Raw genomic sequence first — 20,375 nt, forward strand, 5'->3', positions numbered from 1 at the left:
TGACAATGATATTCAACAAGGCCGGCAGCCTCAAATACAACCCTTTACTTATTTTTAAAGACATAGGAGATGACAAACTATATCATTTTTGCATACAGCAAACAGCGAGTTCCTGCTACGTATAGCAGACAAATTCAGAGGTTAAAATTTGAATGTAATTTGCCCATCCGAGGTTTCCTCTAGAGCAGCAGCTGTCCAGAGAAGAAAAATCCTGCATGGATGTAAAAGTTGTAAAAGAAGCGTGTTCACGGGTTGGCAAGCTTAAAGAGGCGATGAAAGATTAAGGTTAGGTTCTTTTCAACATTACAAAAGTAACCTAAATGAGCCATAAACTGCATAATACATTAACCTTTTCTCTTATTTTCATGCAGTACTGAAGGTTTCAAATGTAAAACCAAGTGGCCATTTCAAGGATTATGGGCAATCTAATTTGAGGGCTTTAACTATGTTTAGCAGTGATGATAAATACAACCATTGATGAATAAAGTGATTTGTCCATACAAAGCCTAACTCATATAACACCTACAGGAATTAAAAGTTTTAGATAAGTTGTAAAATTTTACTCACAAAATGTGGATAAAATGAGCCACCACTGAATCAGTAGAAACCCACAAGAAGTCTCCCAATTTTGCAAACTGCATCCCATAAGGAAATCATTAGGGGGTGTAGTCGGCTTTTTGACCTCACAAATGTTGGAAATGGTGCAGAGTAAAAATGGGGAATAGTACACACATATATCATGTCACAACTGACATCACTTCCTGCATTTAGTCTGTTACAAAAGACCAAATGGCCTTAGTGACAGAGCCCCGACTGCGGTTTCCCAGTAAGTGAGACACCTTGTGGTCAGACTTATAGCACTGTATTTTATGTAGACAGCAGGCAAAAATATAAATGAAGTAAATTGCAAAGATGTAGTATATCACCCCCCTGCTGATTTATCATCATTATTTATTGGTAATGGCAGTGCCCATTTAAAACAAAAGTTGGAAAATTCATCATGAAAAATATGATTAATAAAATGGTCATATGGCCTAAAGTAGCTTTGCATAGGAAGATGTAAGAAAACAGTAGGTACTGTTGCTTCTAGCACAGTAATATATATCACCACTTCATCCCACAATACAGGTGCCACAATTAGAGGGAGTGTATAGAGGAAATATGCCCTATCTGGTTTTCTACCTTCTGGCTAATATTTTCTTATAACAGAGAACCACTTAGAATAAAAGAAAATAAATATGCCGCATATTATTAATATTATTATTCTTGTTATTTATAGAGCGCCCTTAATTCCAGAGAACTATACAAGAGATTGGGATAACAAACAGGAACAATACAAGATCAGAACACATTACATGAAGGCAAATAGCAGACTGGTACATGGGGGAAAAGGGAACCTGCTGGCAAGGGCTTACAATCTATAAGGTAAACGGAGAGACACAGGAGGTAAAGTGCAGCCAGTCAAGTGTGATGCAGAATTTTAATAGGTTGTAGCCTAGTTTTAAGAGATGGGTTTTCAAGTTACTTTTGAAAGACTTGATGGTGGTTGAAAGCCGGATGTGTCGGGGTAGTTAGTTTCAGAGTATGGGGGAGGCTCGGGCAAAGTCTTGGAGGCGAGTGGCGAGAGGGGAAAGGGAGTGCAGGAGGAGGCCACTGGAGGATCGAAGGTTGCGTAAGGAAGGGAAGCGGGATATCAGGTCAGAGATGAACGCAGGGGACAAGTTGTGGATGCCTTGTACGTCATGGTCAACAATTTAAAGTGAATACATTGGGCAATGGGGAACCAGTGAAGGGATTGGCAGAGGGGAGAGGCAGAGATTAAGCGAGAGGAAAGGTGGATTAGTCGGGCAGCAGAGTTAAGGATAGACTGGAGGGGAGCAAGGGAGTTAGATAGAAGGCCAGAAAGGAGGATGTTACAGTAGTCCAAGTGAGAGATGATGAGAGCATGGACCAGCAGTTTTGTGGGGTCAGGGGTGAGAAAAGAGTGGATTCTGGAAATGATAGGGCAGAGTCAAAGGTGACCCCAAGGCAGCAGACTTGGGGGACAGGGGACAGATTGTAGCCATTGATAGTGTTCGACAGATTAGATGGGGGGTGGAGCGAGATGGGGGAAAGATGATTAGTTCTGTTTTGTCCATGTTGAGTTTTAGAAGTGGGAGGAGAAGAAGGAAGATAGACAATCTGGAATCCTGGATAGGAAAGAGGTAACATCCGGACCAGAGAGGTAGATGTGAGTGTCATCGGCGTAGAGGTGGTACCTGAAGCCCTGGGACTGTATGATATGTCCCAGGCAAGAGGTATATATAGAGAAGAGAAGAGGCCTGAGTACAGAGCCCTAGGGAACACCAACAGTGATGGGACGAGAAGAGGAGATGGTGTGAGAGTGGGAGACACTAAAAGTGTCCAGGAGATCCAGGAGAGGGCTGAACAAGATACGCCAAGGGATGAAAGAATTTGTAAGAGGAGAGATTGGTCAACTGTGTCGAATGCAGAAGATAGGTCAAGGAGAAGGAGCACAGAGTATTGGTGTGAGGCTTTGGCAGTTAGCAGGTCATTGGCCACTCTGGTTAAGGCAGTTTCTGTGGAGTGTGGGGGGGTGGGGGTGGAAGCCAGATTGCAGGGAGTCAAAAAGCAAGTTGGATGAAAAGTGGAAGGATAGTTCATGGTAGACATGTTTATCCAGGAGTTTTGATGCAAAGGAGAGAAGAGAGATGGGGCGGTAGCTGGATAAGGAAATAGAGCCAAGTGATGGCTTTTTAAGGATGGGTGTGATGGTTGCATGGTTGTATGGAGATGGGAAGACGCCAGACGTTAGTGAAAGATTGAAGAGATGGGTTAGTGCTGGGACAAGTGCTGAGGAGAGGTTGGGGATAAGGTGGGATGGGATTGGGTCAAGCGCGCAGGTGGTGAGGTGCGATGTGGAGAGTAGTTTGGAGAGACATTCTTCAGTGATGGTGGAGAGGTGAGTTAGTGGGGAAGAGCACTAGAAGGGCATGAGGGGGGGCCAAGGGGACTGTAAGGTGAAGCTTACGTTGATGTCTTTGATTTTCTGCTTAAATAATGTGGCAAAGTCCTCAGCAGAGATAAGAGATGGGGGGGGGGGCAGTGGGGGATGGAGAAGGGAGTTGAAGGTGTTGAATAATTGCCTAGGGTTGTGAGATAAGGAAGACGTGAAGAAAGTAAAGTAATCCTGTTTAGCAGAGGTGAGGGCAAATTTGAAGTCAAGGAGCGCTCGCCTGTATGTCTGGAAGTCCTCCATGGAATGGGTTTTCTTCCAGCGCCGCTCAGCAGCTCTGGACACTCGCCTTAGTGGTTTGATTAGGTCAGTGTGCCAGGGCTGTCTGTTAAAGCGTTGTGTTCTCTTTTTCATGAGAGGGGCAACAGAGTCAAGGGCTGAGGTAATTGTGGAATTGTAGAAGGTTGCGGCTGTGTCAGTGTCGTTCAGAGAGTGTATGGTGGAGAGTGGAACAAGGGAGTGAGAGGGTGTTTGAATGTTAAGGTTTCTAAGGTACCTGCGAGGGTGGGCTGTTTATTGTCAGGGTGAGGGGTGTGAGTAAACTGGAGCACACCTTAGGAAAGTGCAGCAGCGGAAGCAGTGTCAGTAGGGAACAGCCATGTTTCAGTTAGGCCTAAGAAGAAGAGCTTGTGGTAAAGAAAGAGATCATGTATTAAGGTGGGTTTATTTCAGATAAAGCGTGTGTTCCACAGTGCATCAAAGAAAGGGACAGCGGGAGGGGGGCCAGGAAGGATGCGTTAGAGGGGTGGAGTGATTTAGAGGAAGGTGGTCGAAAGGAGGGCAGCAGGGTATATGAGATCTAGTAGGGAGGGCCAGGGTTGGGTGAAATGTCTCCAGCAGTGAGAAGTAGCAGTGACAGAGACAGTAGGTGTGAGTAGGTGAGGGGGCTCAGACATTGAGAGTATTTAGAAGTAAAAGTTTTGGTGTATGGAAAGAGGATAACAGGAGGGGTCAGCCCAGTGGGTAAAAGAGCTGGAGAAATAAAGAGGTTGTTGCTTGGTGTGGGAAGTGGAGGATTACAGCAGAGTTTGAGGATAATGGAAGTGAAGGTGAAAGCTAAAATGAACATTGTGAGCTAAGAGAGGGAGCAAATGGAGGAACGTTACCTTCTGTTTCCTTCTGGTTTCAATTCTGATATTAATTCTGCTATCACACTTAAATGGCTTTCTTATAATGGACTCAATAAAAACATGATACATATGATACAAGAGATGCCTACTAGTTATATCCTATATTCTCTATACCGTCATAACTTTACTTATGTACAGTCTCACCCAATGCATTTCTATTACTCCTAAATACATATGTTGGTTTGCTTTACCGATACCGTTTATAAACCTGCCATTGAAATTTGTTCATTGAAGTGCTTCCATCATGAATCCATCTTTGAAAAGGAACCTTTCCCTTTCTACAGGTATTGTATCCAAAAGAAATCCACTGACTATGTAAGGAGAGGATTAGGATCATAAAAGGACTATGTAGGTGAGTCCTTACTACCCGGTATCATAAACACACACGATGGACTGATTTACATATAGCTGGTGTTCGTTCTTACCACGCAGTATAACAAATGGCAATGGGATGAGTCCAAGCCTGCCCTTCTTCAATAAGGGACTCACTCCATTGTGCTGGTATGTTTGAGGTACGGCTTTAACAATAGTGCACATCATGAATTGGCGTGTGTGTGTGGTGGGCGGAGGGCAATATTGATTTGACAGTTTCTACAATGGAGCTATCTATTATTTGTTACGTTTTAAAAACGTCGCTTGAATTCCTTCTGTTTTGATGGAATTACGTGTAATTCTCTAAGACTTCACATTTAAAATCCACAGCATGCAATGGAATCCTAATATTTTTTTTGTGTTTTTCCATAGAGTATATGTTACTAAAATCTTTGCAATGTTATTATGATATATACAACAGATAGGAGACTGTGTTAGTAAACAAATTCCTTTCTACTTTTTTTTTTTTTCAAAAAGGACCTAAGTATTTTAGGCATGGTACCATTATTGGCTAACAATATGAGTAATACAGATTGTAATTTGATTTGGATTTGCTGTTTAGAATCTGCTTAGCAGAAGGAAATATTGTGTCATGTTGCCTCTGTGCCCATCCATATCTCATCCTGTATCCAGACTACAGGCCTTCTTTCAATTCCTATTGATGCAAAAAAAAATCTAATAAAGTATTCCTGGAATGTACAGTATGGAGCGGCAAGACTAACATAACATTTTCAAGTGCACTTGACATGCCATTAAAAATTCTGTATATCACATGCCATATTCTGTAGTTTTTATTTTCTAAATGAATTTAGTGAAGTGAACTGGGTTTCTGCAGCAACTTACTGCTCAAAGTGATAACTTATGCAGAATTCAAAGTATATAATACTTTAAAGCATTACTAAAATGTAAAAAAAAAATCAGACATGTTAAAGGTTTTGACTGGTTGGGATCTCTAAATATCATGAGAAACTCATAGCAGGAGACAGGCCCCATTTTAAGTGTAAGTCTCCTGCAATGAGACATGCAAGTAAGTAAGTCAACCCCTCGCCGGCCGGATCATACCTCCTCCCCGCTCCGGCTTGCTTCGGGGATTCTCGGTTCGACCCCCCACTCAGCCAATCAGTTGCTGCATTGGGGCAGCACACTGATTGGCTAAGCGGGACGAACAGACCCCGGGAACCCCCGAAGCATCCCTTTGTATTCTCGTAGGGATGAACTGGCACTGCATCTGTAGTGGATTTTGCAGTGAATTTGCAGCGTAAAATCGGCTGTGGATCCGGTGTGTGTGAAGGCACCCTTAGAAATGTTTTCCATGGTGAGGACACACCTACCTCATGCAAGGCCAGGCCCTCTTCCATCTATTTGGTATGTGGTGGTGCAGAACGTTAAAAGTTGAAAAATTTATATGCAAGCCAAATCTTTACGCAAAAATGTGCGAGTTCTCGCCGGTCTGCCAGGGCACAGACTTTAATACATACCCCCTAAATGTTACACACAGTTGACTAGAAACAACTAACATATTTTGCCAAACACTGTGCTAGACTTCCATCTTGAAGAAGTTATTATGATGACGATGATGATAATATATACAAACACGTTACTTATGGTATTATAAGAACTCACATTTAACCTTGATCCTGTTGTCTGCCTGGACCTTTTCTCTGCTAGGAGATCCTTGACAGTATGCTTCACTCGGACACCTTGGTAGACTCGCTTGTTGAAGTCAGTTGGTACTGAAAAAAAGAAGAAAACATAGAATACAAAAGATGTAACAAAGGTAAATTCTTCTGCAATTAAAAAATTGGTTTATATTTATGTTTCCAGAAGCTTGGTGTACAGCTATATGTCTATGGTGACTAGAGATGAGCAAACTTGTCAAAAGTTTGAGTTCGCACAAACCCATAGGCTGTATCCATGTATTCCAGGCAGTGCTCAGCTGCATCCACCTTCTGCAGGAAGTGGAATTCAAATGCTGATTGTTCAGTTTCGTGCGAACACAAACTTTCATAAAGTTTGCTCATCTGTAATGGTGACCAACATCTGACCAACTTAAATTGAATTTCTGTATGGTTCATGGCTTTGGATATGGGGTGGACCCTTGCTTACCTTTAAAACCCCTTCAATTACAAAAAACACAAACAATGTAATAAATACACAGCACAATGCAATCACAGGTGGGGTGCTAGGTCACTGTAGTTCATGTACTGTGAGATCCCCAGCTGCTTGATGTACAGCAATAGACAGCAATAAAAGGACAGTTGGAGCAGTCCAAGTTCATTTAAGGACACCAATGACCCTACTGAAAATTCTTACTCCTTAACCAATGTGCCTACCTCTGGATGATGTTAGCATTGTTATATCCTTATGGCTGTGTACTACCTGTCTATCACATTTCTTGCCTATTTAATTTAATGCTATGAACATATAACTTGAAACTAAACATATGACAATTATGCTAAACACAGCATATCCTTGATTTAGAAGAGCATTCAGGAGAAGAAAACCCCCCGTGGAGGAAACCACTGAGGAACCACGGCTAAAAGGTTTCTCTTAGTTTGAGCCTAAAGGGTTAATGCCAACATGTACCTTATCAAATTAAAATAAAAGTGTACATAGTACCTGGTATACAATGACAATATCACATAAACCAAAGATACAATAATTTTACAGGCAATAGATAAACAGCTGTAAAATAAAGAGTAAAACAAATAGGGCAAGACCTATTTCCCCAGACCTTCTTGTGAGAGAAAGACGAAAAGAGAGATAAGACAGAACAATTCTAGCTATTTCTACGTCTAAAATAATTATCAATTCCTAAACCTCATCCTCCTCATAGCAATACTAGCATAACAATTTTTAAATAATCTTTATTTAAACATACACATAAAATCAGTTAAAAACAGAATCATTTAAAAATTATTTTGCTACGAAAGCTCAACGTTTTTGTAACAATATATTTACATGTTGAGGTAGCGTTACAACTCATGCACGTATGATATTCCAGTGATGTACCATATATTTACTTACATATAGTGCTTTTTTGTGAATGCTGTATCAGCTATCAAAGTAATACTAGGCACACATATTTCTTCTTAAAGCAGAACCACCTGTACATAAATCTTTCCCACAATGAAGGCAATACTCCTAAAGTCATATCCCCCTTTGCTTTAGGCCAGCGGTGAGGAACCTCCGGCCGCAGCTCCCCGGTGATGTGCGCCGCTCTGGTGGGGCAGGAGCCAGCATACAGCATCCTCCTGCCTCTGAGACGGCTGCCAGACACAGTAGGATGCTGTGAGTACCGTCCCCTTCCCCACCAGAGCGAATCACGTCTTCCTTCTCCTGCGGGCCGGGCACATCATTTCATCGCTTGCCACCTGCAAGAGAAGATGGACACAGACTACAGGAGAGAGAAGAGGACCTGGGCAGCGTAAAGGCGGGGGACAGGTGAGTGGGAAGTTTATTTTTTTTAATTTGGGACAGGCACTGGGGGGGTTAACTAGGCTACCAGGGACATGACTGGGGGGGTTAACTAGGCTACCAGGGACATGACTGGGGGAGTTTACTAGGCTACAAGGGGCATGACTGGGGGGGTTAACTAGACTACAAGGGGCATCACTGGGGGTTAACTACAATAGCAGGGGCACTAGAGGAACAATAATTTGCCTTGCCCCGGGTGCTGCAAACCCACGCTGCTAACTGCCGCGCACAGTATGTGGCCCTCAAATGATTTTATTAATTCCCGACTGGCCCTCGACATGGAAAAGGTTCCCCACCCCTGCTTTAGGCCACAGGAGAGTCCTTTGTGTTGTCTCCTCTGAAATAAACAATGATACTGAGACTAGCATGTTTATAGTGGACCTTAAAGCGAATGTACCAGCAGGTGCCGCAGTCCTTTTTTTGAACCATGGCCAGGTCCTGGTCACCAGCCCGGCCTGAAGCACAAAACCCTCCCCTCTGTGATGCGGCTCTATTCATTCTAATGGAGCCACGTTAGAGAAGGGAGAGCAGAACGTCACACTGGAGATGGGAGAGCCCACTTCCAAAGCTTCAGGCCGGGCTGGTGACCGAGAACAGACCGGGGACGTGCATGGGAACCGGGCCGCAGTTAAAAAAAAATAAAAAACAAAAAGAACCACGACACCAGCATCCCTGCGCTTGTGCCAGTCTATTCATGTAAAAATATTAAAGCGATGAACCTGCTGGTACATTCGCTTGAAAGTGTCACTGTTGTTATATCTTTCAAAATCTAAATCAACAGTGGATGTGATATGATGCAAGTTTGAAATTTACATTAATTTTTTTTTAAGTATCATGGAAAACACGGAACTTCCTGTTTTCTGACTCGTTTTTTTAATCAAAATACTGGAAACTGTCAGAAAACAGGAAGTCCTGTGTATCCAAGGCCATCTGAGCGCTCACAGAGAAGGCAGTCATGTGACTGATGGACACATTGAGCCGTGACTCCCTGGACTGGCCGGAATTCCTGTGTTTGGTCTGTTTTTTTCAACCAGCACAAGTCAAAAAATCTTCCTTCCGGAGACTGGACCTGGATTTCTGGTAAGTATAGCTTTGTTTCACAGCATGATTACAACAAAAAAAATAATGAATGTATATTGCAAACTTGCTGTATATCACATCTACGGTTGATTTAGATTTTGAAAGTTATAACGACAGTGATACTTTAAAGATTTTTCAGCCAACAGATATGTCATGATTTTCACCAGGGCTGGACTACTGGGACTGCAATAGCGGCAATTACCCCTGGGCCTCCACCACCGAGTGGCCTTTACATTAGTTACCTCAAATGCTGTACTAACGCCACTACCAAAATAGTGTCTGAAAAGTTTTTATTATTTCTCCAACTATTCCATCACTTGATCAATAGGGCAGGGGCGCCGCAATCATGAGGCGACCTGAGTCGTCTGCCTCAGGCGGCGCCACCAGCTGTCTTCATGGGGGCGGCATTCAGTGGCAGATTATAATATGGGCGGTTCGGGCGGCCGCCCACATTATAATCCGCCACTGATTGTACCATGTACCGGAGTCCCCCCGCGCCCGGACAGCATCTGTAATGAGATGCTGTGAGCGGGGGAGACTGTATTCATAAGCGCTGCGCTGTAATGAATCAGCTGGGCGGTGCTGTTACTACAGCGCGGCGCTTATGAATACAGTCCCCCCCGCTCCCAGCATCTCATTACAGATGCTGTCCGGGCGCGGGGGGACTCCGGTAAATGCATTCCACGTCCGTGATCCGTCAGGATCACGGAACGTGGGAATGCAGCCTTAGTCCCCCGGCTGATGTGCGGCTGCCGGAGGTGTCCCATCCTGTCTCCGGCAGCGCGCGCATCAGCGAGATCCCCGTGCGCCGGAAGTCACAGCCACAGGCACACGGGGAGCTCTCTGATGCGCGCGCTGCCGGGGACAGGACGGGACACCCCGGGCAGCCGCACATCAGCCGGGGACCAGACCAGAGAGGCTCGACGGGGGAACGGATGGTAGGTGAGTTGTGTGCTGTTTTTTGTTTTTGTTTTATCTGCTGTGCAGGGGGGGGGGGGGAGAGGGGGACCATCTATAACGTAGGGGGGAAAGAGGGGGGACGATCTATAAGGTAGGGGGGGAAGAGGGGGACGATCTATAAGGGGGGACCATCTATAAGGGGGGGGAGAGGGAAGAGGGGGACCATCTATAGGGGGGGGGAAGGGGACCATCTATAAGGGAGGGGGGAAAGAGGGGGACCATCTATAAGGGGGGACCATCTATAAGGGAGGGGGGAAAGAGGGGGACCATCTATAAGGGGGGAAGAGGGGGACCATCTCCTAAAAGATCAGCACCCTCCTCTCCTGACATCCTCTGTGCTGCTGGGACTTCTCCTATAGGATTAGCACCCTCCTCTCCTGACATCCTCTGTGCTGCTGGGACCTCTCCTATAGGATTAGCACCCTCATCTCCTGACATCCTCTGTGCTGCTGGGACCTCTCCTATAGGATTAGCCCCCTCCTCTCCTGACATCCTCTGTGCTGCTGGGACCTCTCCTATAGGATTAGCCCCCTCCTCTCCTGACATCCTCTGTGCTGCTGGGACCTCTCCTATAAAGTCAGCCCCCTCCTCTCCTGACATCCTCTGTGCAGAAAGGGACCAAACATTATGTTTATTGGGGACAGCAGTGGGGGGGGGGGGGGCAGTAGTGGATTATAATGTGGGCGGATTGACGGGGGGGGGGGGCGTCATTCTATAGTTCGCCTCGGGCAGCAGAGAGGCTAGAATCACCCCTGCAATAGGGGAATAGAGGTGTTTTTGCAGCTTTTACCTAATAAATATATTACACTGTGTTATTATTTATTTATTCAAGGAGCTGAAGTTTTTTCTCTTTGTTTAGAGCTCCAGTGCTGCATCTATTGGTACTGTACCATGCTTGTTTTTGCTATAGCTAGAAAGGATTAAACAGCTGCCAGATATCTCTGTCTATGCTTCCAGGCTTCCAGTTCCATGCATATTTAAATGGAATGTATGTAATCCTCCAGTCTCCTAATAGAAAATATCAGAGGCTGTCCATATATATATTTATTAGATCACCTGTCCTTCTGGTATTCGTCGGCAATTATCTTATATGTATATAATCAAGTTTTATTTGACAATTATCAGATTAGGCCTACACGATTTATTTTTGCCTCGGGTCCTCTACCTCCAACTTTAATCTTAAAATGAGAGTAAGCAATATCTTAGTGAACTTACAAAGCCTTTAGGAAACTGTTTTGGTCATTTGAAATTCTCCCAGCGGCCATAATTTTAATAATCATAATCCTTAATCTGTTGAGCATGCCTTATTACGTCGATAGCACAAATCTGCAACGTATGTAGCCGCGAGGCTTGTACTACGCTTGGAATATACAAATTTCTATATAATGCATTCATTGTTTTTTCACTTTCAGCAAGAGGTGAATTCCACGGAACTCTTGTCAGATAAGGTAGATAAGAGTGTATTTTCACTTTATCTTTATAACTTGTACATAAATTGACTTTAAAAGAGATGGGGGGGTAACATTTTCCTTTCTCATCAGTAGTTAAAGAAACAGATGGAACATGTTTCATTTGTATAAAATGGCTTTAAGGGGTTTCAGGACATGAGGCCATACACCACGAGCCAAGTGTCAAGCTACCCAATCGATATTTTATTTGCCCCTTACCACATGTTCCCGTACATTGATTAATAATTCCCTCAATTTATGACTTGGGGAAGAAATGTTAATAATGTGTAGGACAAATACATAAAGGAATTGGCAGGAACACACCAATCAAAATGAATTAAAAGGATCACAGAGAATAACGCATATAGGCATGTTTTATTTTTCTTCTTTTCCCACCTTAGTATTTCTGTAATTTTTTTTTTATTTTATTTGCTGAATTATATGACTACCCTCTTAAAACTATTTAAAGTATCGATGAAGGTATATAAAAAGTGTCCTTAAGCCTTGCCCTGTTTGCTGAATGGAACAATGCTGCAGTGCCTTGCTGGATGACCCTTTTAATACTGAAGCCAATCAATGTAGGGTTTATATAAACATGAAGTTTTTGTAACATATTTTTATATAAACATGAAGGTTTATAAAAATATTGAAAAAGGCTTGGTAGTTTAGACAGTGCCTCCTAACTAAGGCCTCTGAAGAGAGTAGCTAGCTGTACACTACTGAGAAAGACAGGCGGAATTTCGCTCGGAATCCTGCCTGCCTCAGTGTGTCAATGGGATGCCTCGGACACACCTCCAGTCTCCACTCAAAGAATTGACATCAGATCGGCGGAGAGCAAGGTGGGATTCTGCCTGTTTTACTCAGTGTGAACATACCCTAACACTGGGCTTCTGCTGTTCCAGAAAAGTCAAGTTACCCCCCCCCCCCCATACAAATGGGATAGCCAACGCAAATTCACCTAATGTGTATAGGTACCACAAGATGTTTTTATGCCTATCCCAAATTAGACATTTTTTTTTTACTACTGTAGAATAATTATATTGTTTTATTGCAACAAGGCTGTATTATTTTAAAACAGCAAATCGGTAGGAATGATTGTCAGCCATAGGAGTAATAGTAACTATTATAGAGATTCATGCACACCACTAACAGGCAATGACCACATCTGTTGGCCAATAGAAATGTACAGAAAACACTCAGAATAGACAGGAAAATGTAAGATAGCACCAGACCAAGAGTAACAAAGTAGGTGCGGGCTACACTGGCTACCAAGCACAATATTACCAGGAGGTGCACAGAGTGAAACAGTTTGCAGGACTCAAGCGAATCCACTGCTAGGTACAAAAGCCAGAGGCCACAATGTTCTAAACCTAAACACTATGCCGTGATGAAGGCCTAGTATGGGTCGTCGGAAAGAAACAACTTCTGAAAATTTAAGATTAAATAAAAGAAATTAATAAAAATGCATAAAAGCTATGTATTAGTCAAAGGACAAAAAATGTTGGTAAATTTTGAACTGGAAACCAGTTTCCTAACAGCGCAGATTGTCAGGATAATAATCCAAGTAACAGGAGGAGCATTTAAGGATTATTGGAGTTTATTAAAAGACAAAACAACACATTTTGCAACGTTTCATTTTCAGACCTATTGCAAAATGCATTGTTTTGTCTTTTGATAAACTCCAATAACCAAGGATGCTCATCATGCTACTTGGATTACTATCCTGCTGATCTGCGCTCTAAGGAAACTCGCATCTAGTTCAAAATTTACTCGTGATTTCCTCCCATTAGGAGTGAACAAGGGGGGCTGTGGCAGTGAAGGTTCTTGGAACCCTCCGGGTATTGTGATCAGCAGTGTTGTGTCTGCTCTACATAACACTATTAGGTAAGAGGTGCCCATTGGGTCTGGGTTTCGGCACTGAATTTTTTTTATCTGCACTATAGGAACGTTTCTCTGTATTTCTGTTTTTCTCTAAGGACAAAAAGTAGCTAGGTAGAAATATGTTAAAATTGTGAACGTAGCCTCATCCTATCATACTATAAGTATGCCCCTTTGTTTAACCAGATTACCAACTACTGTGACTGCTTCCTCTTTTGTATGTGAGGGTTACTTTTAAAAAAGTGCTGTAAACTTTGTAACTGTGTAATGGAAGGGGCTCTAGTTACAAATAGGGAGCAAAAGGTGCAATAGAAATACAGAAGAAACTTTTTTTTTTTTTTTTGCTTTCACTGTCAGAGCATGTTGGGAGTTGTAGTTTTACAACAGCTGGAGAGCCAGAGTTTTGTGATCAGTGATTTACATGCATGACTCGTGATCAATAGTGTCTTCATTTGCCCTGAGGGTGTTCTCATTAAATGGCTTTTGCATATTTCTTCAGAAAGGGACATGGAAATGTTAGATCTGAGCTGAGCCATATGTTAGATGTGGACACAAGACAAGCTTTGTCCAACTGAAAACTTCCTATAGTACGTTGTCTTATGGTTACAGTTATTCCACAGAAAGTCAGATGGCTGTGTATAAAGCAGAGACACAATGAAGACACCAACGGAAAGAGGGACAAGGATCCTACATTCAATGATATATTCACTGAGGGTAGAATACTTTCTTTAAACTTTCTTTTTACCAATGTACAAGGCTTCAAGGAATATTTAATGTTTTTACAATAGCTGAAAGGATTAGTAGTCAAAGCATGACGCGAAGATGCTGGGTCCCAATGAAAAATCTGTGACAGGACGCCCCACTATAATCTGAACTATATCATATAGGAAAGAGACCATATAGCCTTCTTAGACTCATGGGCCAGGGGGAAACTGTACCCTCTGCCGTACTATAGGTATACCCCTAATTATTAGCAACACATGAGTTATAGACAGTACATAGTGATCGTACACCTCATTAACATCTTCAAAGGCATTGTCTGGGGAATTTTTTTCTATATACTTTATTAGGGTATTCTGGGTTAGTGGGGAGGGGTCACCTCAAATTTTTATTTATTGGCCAGAATGGAGAGGATATAGGGAACATCTCTCCATCTATTTCTGTTTTTTTTTTGGAGGTATACAAAAAAGCGCCTACTCCTGGGCTGCTTCTGACATCTAGACCTACTATTTCAAACCAGTCAAGCATCTCACTCGTTGCTTGACTATCACATATAATACAGACATTATTGTCTCTAGCCTGTTATATACAGGTGATTGGCCACCATTTTCTGGCTCTTTCCTTCATTTTACCAGTTGCCTTGCAACCTCATGGTTTCCATTTGTGCCTAAACTTTGCCTTCAGTTGCACCTTCTGGATTGTCATACTTGTGGCTTCTCTGACTAATGTACAGTCTCTTAATGTTTCTTAACTGAGCTACTGGCTGGCATTGCTGTACCAGTCTCTTGCTAAATCCACTGCCAAATCCTTGCATTTTTATTTGTGCTTTTCTGGTTTGCTCCACCCCTAGACTTTATATTTAAGCCTAATTAGTCCTTCCTCCTTGTGAGATTATTCTGGGGTTAGAATCAGGTTTCAATTCAATTGATGTAACAAAACTGGTTGGATACAGGCAAAGCACAAGGTGGTAGGTTCAGTGGTTGGTACACATATATTATACAAAGGTATCAACAATATGGAGAGCGAGTAATGCTGCGTTTACACGGAGCAATAATTCGCCCGATTACCGATTTCGAAGTAACATTTTTTTTTTTATAACGATCAGCTTTTATACCGAACAATATATATCATACGGACAATTCATTTTGCGATTGTTTTGCAATTGCTTAAGCCTATCTCGCGCATAGGAAAAATCGGTGAACGACTGTTACACGGAATGATCTGCAAATTTTTAGCGAACGACGATTTTAGAACATGTTGTAACATCAAAATGAACGATTTCTCGCTCGTCGCTTGATTGTTCGCTGTGTTTACACATACGATTATCGTTCGAATTCGATCATTATCGTGCAAATTTGCACGATAATCATTCCGTGTAAACGCAGCATAAGGCTATATTTACACTGCGTATGATTCCGTCCGCAGTTCGTACGCCGGCGTACATGTGCGACTGAAACTACGGGCGTGGGAAAAATCGACATGCGTCCGGATGCGTATGCACCGCGAACATACGCCCGTAGTACAGTTATGCTTCCGTAGCTTGTTTCGAAGCGATCTGAGGCAGGTCATTTACTTGGAAATCTTCCCTCAGCCCAATAAAACTCACAGAACCTTTTGGATCGAAAAATCAAGTTCAATTTGACTGAAAAAAGTACTCCGTACGGGACCGTATGGAAATCTACGACCGTGAGTAGGAACATTTCCGTCCTCAAACAATGTACTTGTTCATTTTTCACTGTGCCGCATACGATCCGGCCGTAAGTTCATACGTAGTGTGAACTGTGTGGCCGTATGTCGTATACTTTTAAGCAAATGCATCAACCTCAAAACTACGTGCGTATATTCGCGGTTCGCACTACGAGCGGAAAGATACGTAGTGTGAACATAGCCCCTGACAGAAGTGTAGTCAATGCTCAACAAGGGAGCTGTCCAGCAAAACCAGAAGCTCAGTTAGATAAGCTAATGCAGGGGTAAATGAGTCCTTGGGTTGAAATTCTGCACTGCATCTGTGTGGGGATCCAACAAGTTTAGTTTATACTTTATTACAGGGGGTCACTGGTTAGGATCGTTTAGATTCTGCACCATACTTTAGTCACCACTAAACCAATTATAGACACTTACAAGATACAGTATGTTGGATTAACACCTATTATATAAAGGTTGTATATGGTACTGTGTATCCCGGACCATTTTTTGTCTTTACATTTTCTATTAGATTTATAGCAGTGGGAATAATATTACTTAAGAAAAGTAATTCAGTATTCTCTTATCTTTTTGGAATGGTTTCTGATGGGGAAGATAGTCACATGAGGCAACATTACTTTAAGTATTATTGCCAGGCAAAGGGGTGTTGCTTAAAATGCATCACAATTTACCAAAATTTTGGCACATAATGTTGGCATACAGAAAGCCAAATGGTGCTATAAAATTAAACAGCAGTAAGCAAAGCTGCACCAAGCATATCCAGGAGCCACTGTGCTAAACTATCAGACTATCTAGTCTAAGTATACACTATCTAATAGTCTAAGTATACACTATCTAAATATTAGACAGGATTAGTTAATCTGCCCAAATGATTTCAGCAGCTCCTTCAGTGGAAATTGCCTGTATGACAGATCATTCTGTAAAGGTGGTGGAGCACTTTATATAGTATAAACATACAAATAAAGCTGACTTTGGTTTACAGAGAACACGATGGGTGGGATGAGCGAGATAAAAACATACACGATACACAAACAGACATTACAGACACTACAGCGTTAGGGGACCACTTACACAACACCGAATGTGAGAATGTTCCTATGTGGTGGCAGGTGCATACTAAGCTTGAATACATGTATATACAACTTGGATTCACTATCCAAATAATAACGAGGACTTTTCTCATTTCCTCAGTAAACACTGGGATTAAATACATCCTCCTGGCAACACAAGAAGTTGACATACGTCTACTGTTCAAATAACTTATTCTCTGGTTTCAAAAGCATTTCTGTATGCAACCAGACACATCTGCAGTGGTTGGGTAACATAAGACTGTACATTGAGCAGTGCTGGAGAGTTCATTGTGGAGGCAGTTTCAGAAAAAAAAGAGTAAATCAATGTAGTTGATTTAGTTAATTCAAACTTTGGGAATTATTTTTTAATTCTCGCCACGTGAAGATATGTTCTTCATAAAAGCCGACCTGGTGATCTGCTGACTGCCGAAGGTCTGCCTACAGAAATCCCAGGCAATCAGTTGTTTTTTTTTTACTATACAGTTCAGGGGCCATTAATCTGAATGGGGCTCATTCTTTGTTGGCGGCTTCCTGATTACTAATTGTCCTATCAGGACATAGGGAAACAGATTATCTAAAGGCTCACATTATGATGGTATAGTGCACTTCATGTATGGGTTGGCAATCTGTCATAAAGGAATGTTAATGTAGGTGCGAGGACTGAACATTTTTGCATGTGCTACTCCTGTGTTTTCTGTACTTATAAATGTTTTATGCATTTTGAGATTTGTTACTCATTAGAGGCTGCATATTGCCTAACTCATTAACGCTTTCTCGGCTGGTAATTCCTCTGGGATTTCTTGGTAATTTAGCATGTGACCCTGGCTAAAAGTCCACCAGTAGACACTTTGAGATCACTGCAGCACACCATATTAGTGAAGCAAAGAGGAATATTATCCCAGATTTAAAGAATCACTGTCATAAAAATGTCATCGGGCATATGAAAAGTTATTGATCACAGCGAATCTCCAGAGATATAGCCATCTAGATAACATGGTGGCTATGCGATCCACCCCCCGGCTGTATCTCCTGATCAGCTAATTCCGACAATGTAATTCTATGAAGCTAATTTGACAGAATTAGAAAGCGTCTGGGGAGTGTATGGCACGGCTCTCCCTGGCTACATGTCAAAAGTTATTTTTAATGGGATATGGCAGAGTATGGCAGCAGCACGATCTACTCCACAGCTGCTTACTAATTCAGACAGTGTAGCCTTATAGGCTTAAATTGTCAGAATTAGCCGATCAGGCTATATGGCTGAGGGTTTAATGGCAGGGGTGCCACACTCTCTCCCTCATTTCCTCATCACAACGGGTTTTACCAAGTGAGACCCACTGTGATCAATAACTTTTGAAATGCCTGTCTTGGGGGGTGGGTATAGGGAAAAAGTAGTTATTGAAATGTTGGAAGGATCCAAAATAAGGGTGAACGAGGGAAGGTTTAGAGAGGTGTAAAACCTACTATGCTGTTTATTTTTTACGTGATTCTAAGAATGTAACCCGTGGCCAAAGTTTAACCAACCAGGCTCCTAGTGAGTATACAGTGGGGTAGATCATATGGGCATGTAATAGTATTAGGTAATGGTTAGGCGTGGGTGGGGGTGGACCTGTAGAGGTCTGCACTGAACCAACAGGGAGATCGAATAAGAGATGGAGATAAAAAACAAAAATATGGATGTATACTAAATATTGGTGAATGAATAATGGTGACTGTTGGTTTGGATCCTGCAGCTCCCGGTTTTGTCCCCCTTTGTCGACCTACTGGTGATAGTCGGGATATGGGCTACATTATTGGGATATGATTAAAATAGTATATCTTTTTTTTTTTCTATTAGATAGAGTTAAAGATAGGGAATAGGAGATAGTTTGTAGATACAGTCTAGAAAGATAGATATATGGTATTCCATACCCTATGAAATAAATAAAATTGGGGGAGAGGAGTTGGTTGGACGATGGCCATGGGGAAGAATGATGTAGTACCGTTGTAGTGGGGAATAATATATCGGGATGGTGGTACCTATGGAGAAGAGTTAAACATTAGAGGACGACAACATAGTAATCATGGTTGGGTTTTGACCTTCTTTGCCCCCTTTCTTTTTTGCCTAAGAGATATTTGTAATTGACAAATATGTCCTTCATTGTTTTCATCGTAATTTTTTTTCTGCTATATGATAATAAAGATTTGTTTAAAAAGCAAAAAAAAAAACAACTTTTGAAATGTCTGATAAAATTTGAAAAAGTAAAAAAAATAAAATAAAAAAATTAGGTTCTTAGAAAACAATTTGATCAAATAGTATGTACTATCTTACCAAAGGGACTTTGTCACCTTCAACTGACCTTCCTCAAACCCTTAACTACAGCCATTTGTAAGTAGGATAAACACTGCTGATTCCAAATCTGTAATTTGTAGCTTTCTACTCTTTTGCATTTCCCCTCTGTAAGCCTACAAACTTGGCATGTTGATGCATAGAGAGGACTACTTAGCTTAAGAACATAATGAAGAGGACTTCTTAGACTCCTTCATTCGTGAGCTTACAGCAAAGGAATGCAAGTACGTAAAACGATAAAAACTGCAGATTCAGAATTACTGTAACTTTGTTAAATCTATTGATTGATAACTTAAGTTTAGGAAGCGTTTTGGAGGTGACCTCAAAGAGATGGCACTGACACTGGTCTCTCTTGGGCAAATACTAAGCCTACACAGGCATGCAGTGTTTTTCTATGCCTGATGACATGTCAAAAGGTATTTTTAATGACATTGACTCACGCTATATCTGTGGCAAACTACAATTTGACCTAACTTATTAGCAGTAAACATTAAACACATTTGTACTTTTATCTGTTAAGAATGTCCAGGGTTCTGTCTTGCTGCTTCCTGGTATGAGGTTTTCTAGAACATTTAGACCAGAACATAGTGGTGGGCAAGAATTATCAAATGCTTCTCCTTCCCCTACACCAGGTTTGTCAGAGGTATAAATGTAAGTAAGAATTCCCAGTGGTAATATGGTAGAAGTAAATATGGTGAGGTTAAAAATATAATGACAGTTGTATAGAAAATGAATACAAGAAAATGTTTAACTTTTCAGCAGCTTTTAAATTACTTTACACTTCCTATGATTGTTGTGTGCAAAAGTGTTGTATACCTGACAGTGCCTCTATAAAGTTGCCCTACTATTATAGTTTTATAAGCATTAGGTGCCACCTGTCACGTCTAGTTTCCTTTCAAGATCTCTTAGGACAGGTGTTCGGTATATTAAAAAAAAGAAATATAAAGTAAAAAAAAAAATGAAAATAGTCATAAAACCAAATTTCATTTTGGAGCAGTTTCAACCACAAAGTTGGCGCAAACTGCGAGCTCAGCGGCACATTTCTGTAAATTGATCAATGTATTTTCTGATGCTGTTGTATGCCATACTGACTTAAATTGACTTAAGTTATATTTAAAAAATCAATTGTTTTTTTTTTAACGGAAACAGAGATGTGCTTGACAACTTTTTTTTTGTTCATTCAAATTAAACAAA

The 20,375-nt window shown here is 41.7% G+C and overlaps 1 protein-coding gene across 2 annotated transcripts in view; it reads right to left on the reverse strand.

Moving 5' to 3' along the window:
• The window catches only part of POU2AF2 (POU class 2 homeobox associating factor 2), a 70,146-nt gene that overhangs the window by 13,774 nt on the left and 35,997 nt on the right, over positions 1-20,375 (reverse strand). Inside the window, exon 2 of one of the 2 annotated variants that reach the window (XM_069948530.1) lies at positions 6,142-6,251. The exons of the other annotated variant lie outside the window; for it this stretch is intronic. Coding sequence (XP_069804631.1) covers positions 6,142-6,251 — 110 coding nt within the window. The remainder of the gene's footprint in view (positions 1-6,141; positions 6,252-20,375) is intronic. 2 annotated transcript variants of the gene reach the window in all.

This window comes from Dendropsophus ebraccatus, chromosome 12, assembly GCF_027789765.1.
Source record: "Dendropsophus ebraccatus isolate aDenEbr1 chromosome 12, aDenEbr1.pat, whole genome shotgun sequence".
Classification (NCBI taxonomy): Eukaryota; Metazoa; Chordata; class Amphibia; order Anura; family Hylidae; genus Dendropsophus; species Dendropsophus ebraccatus.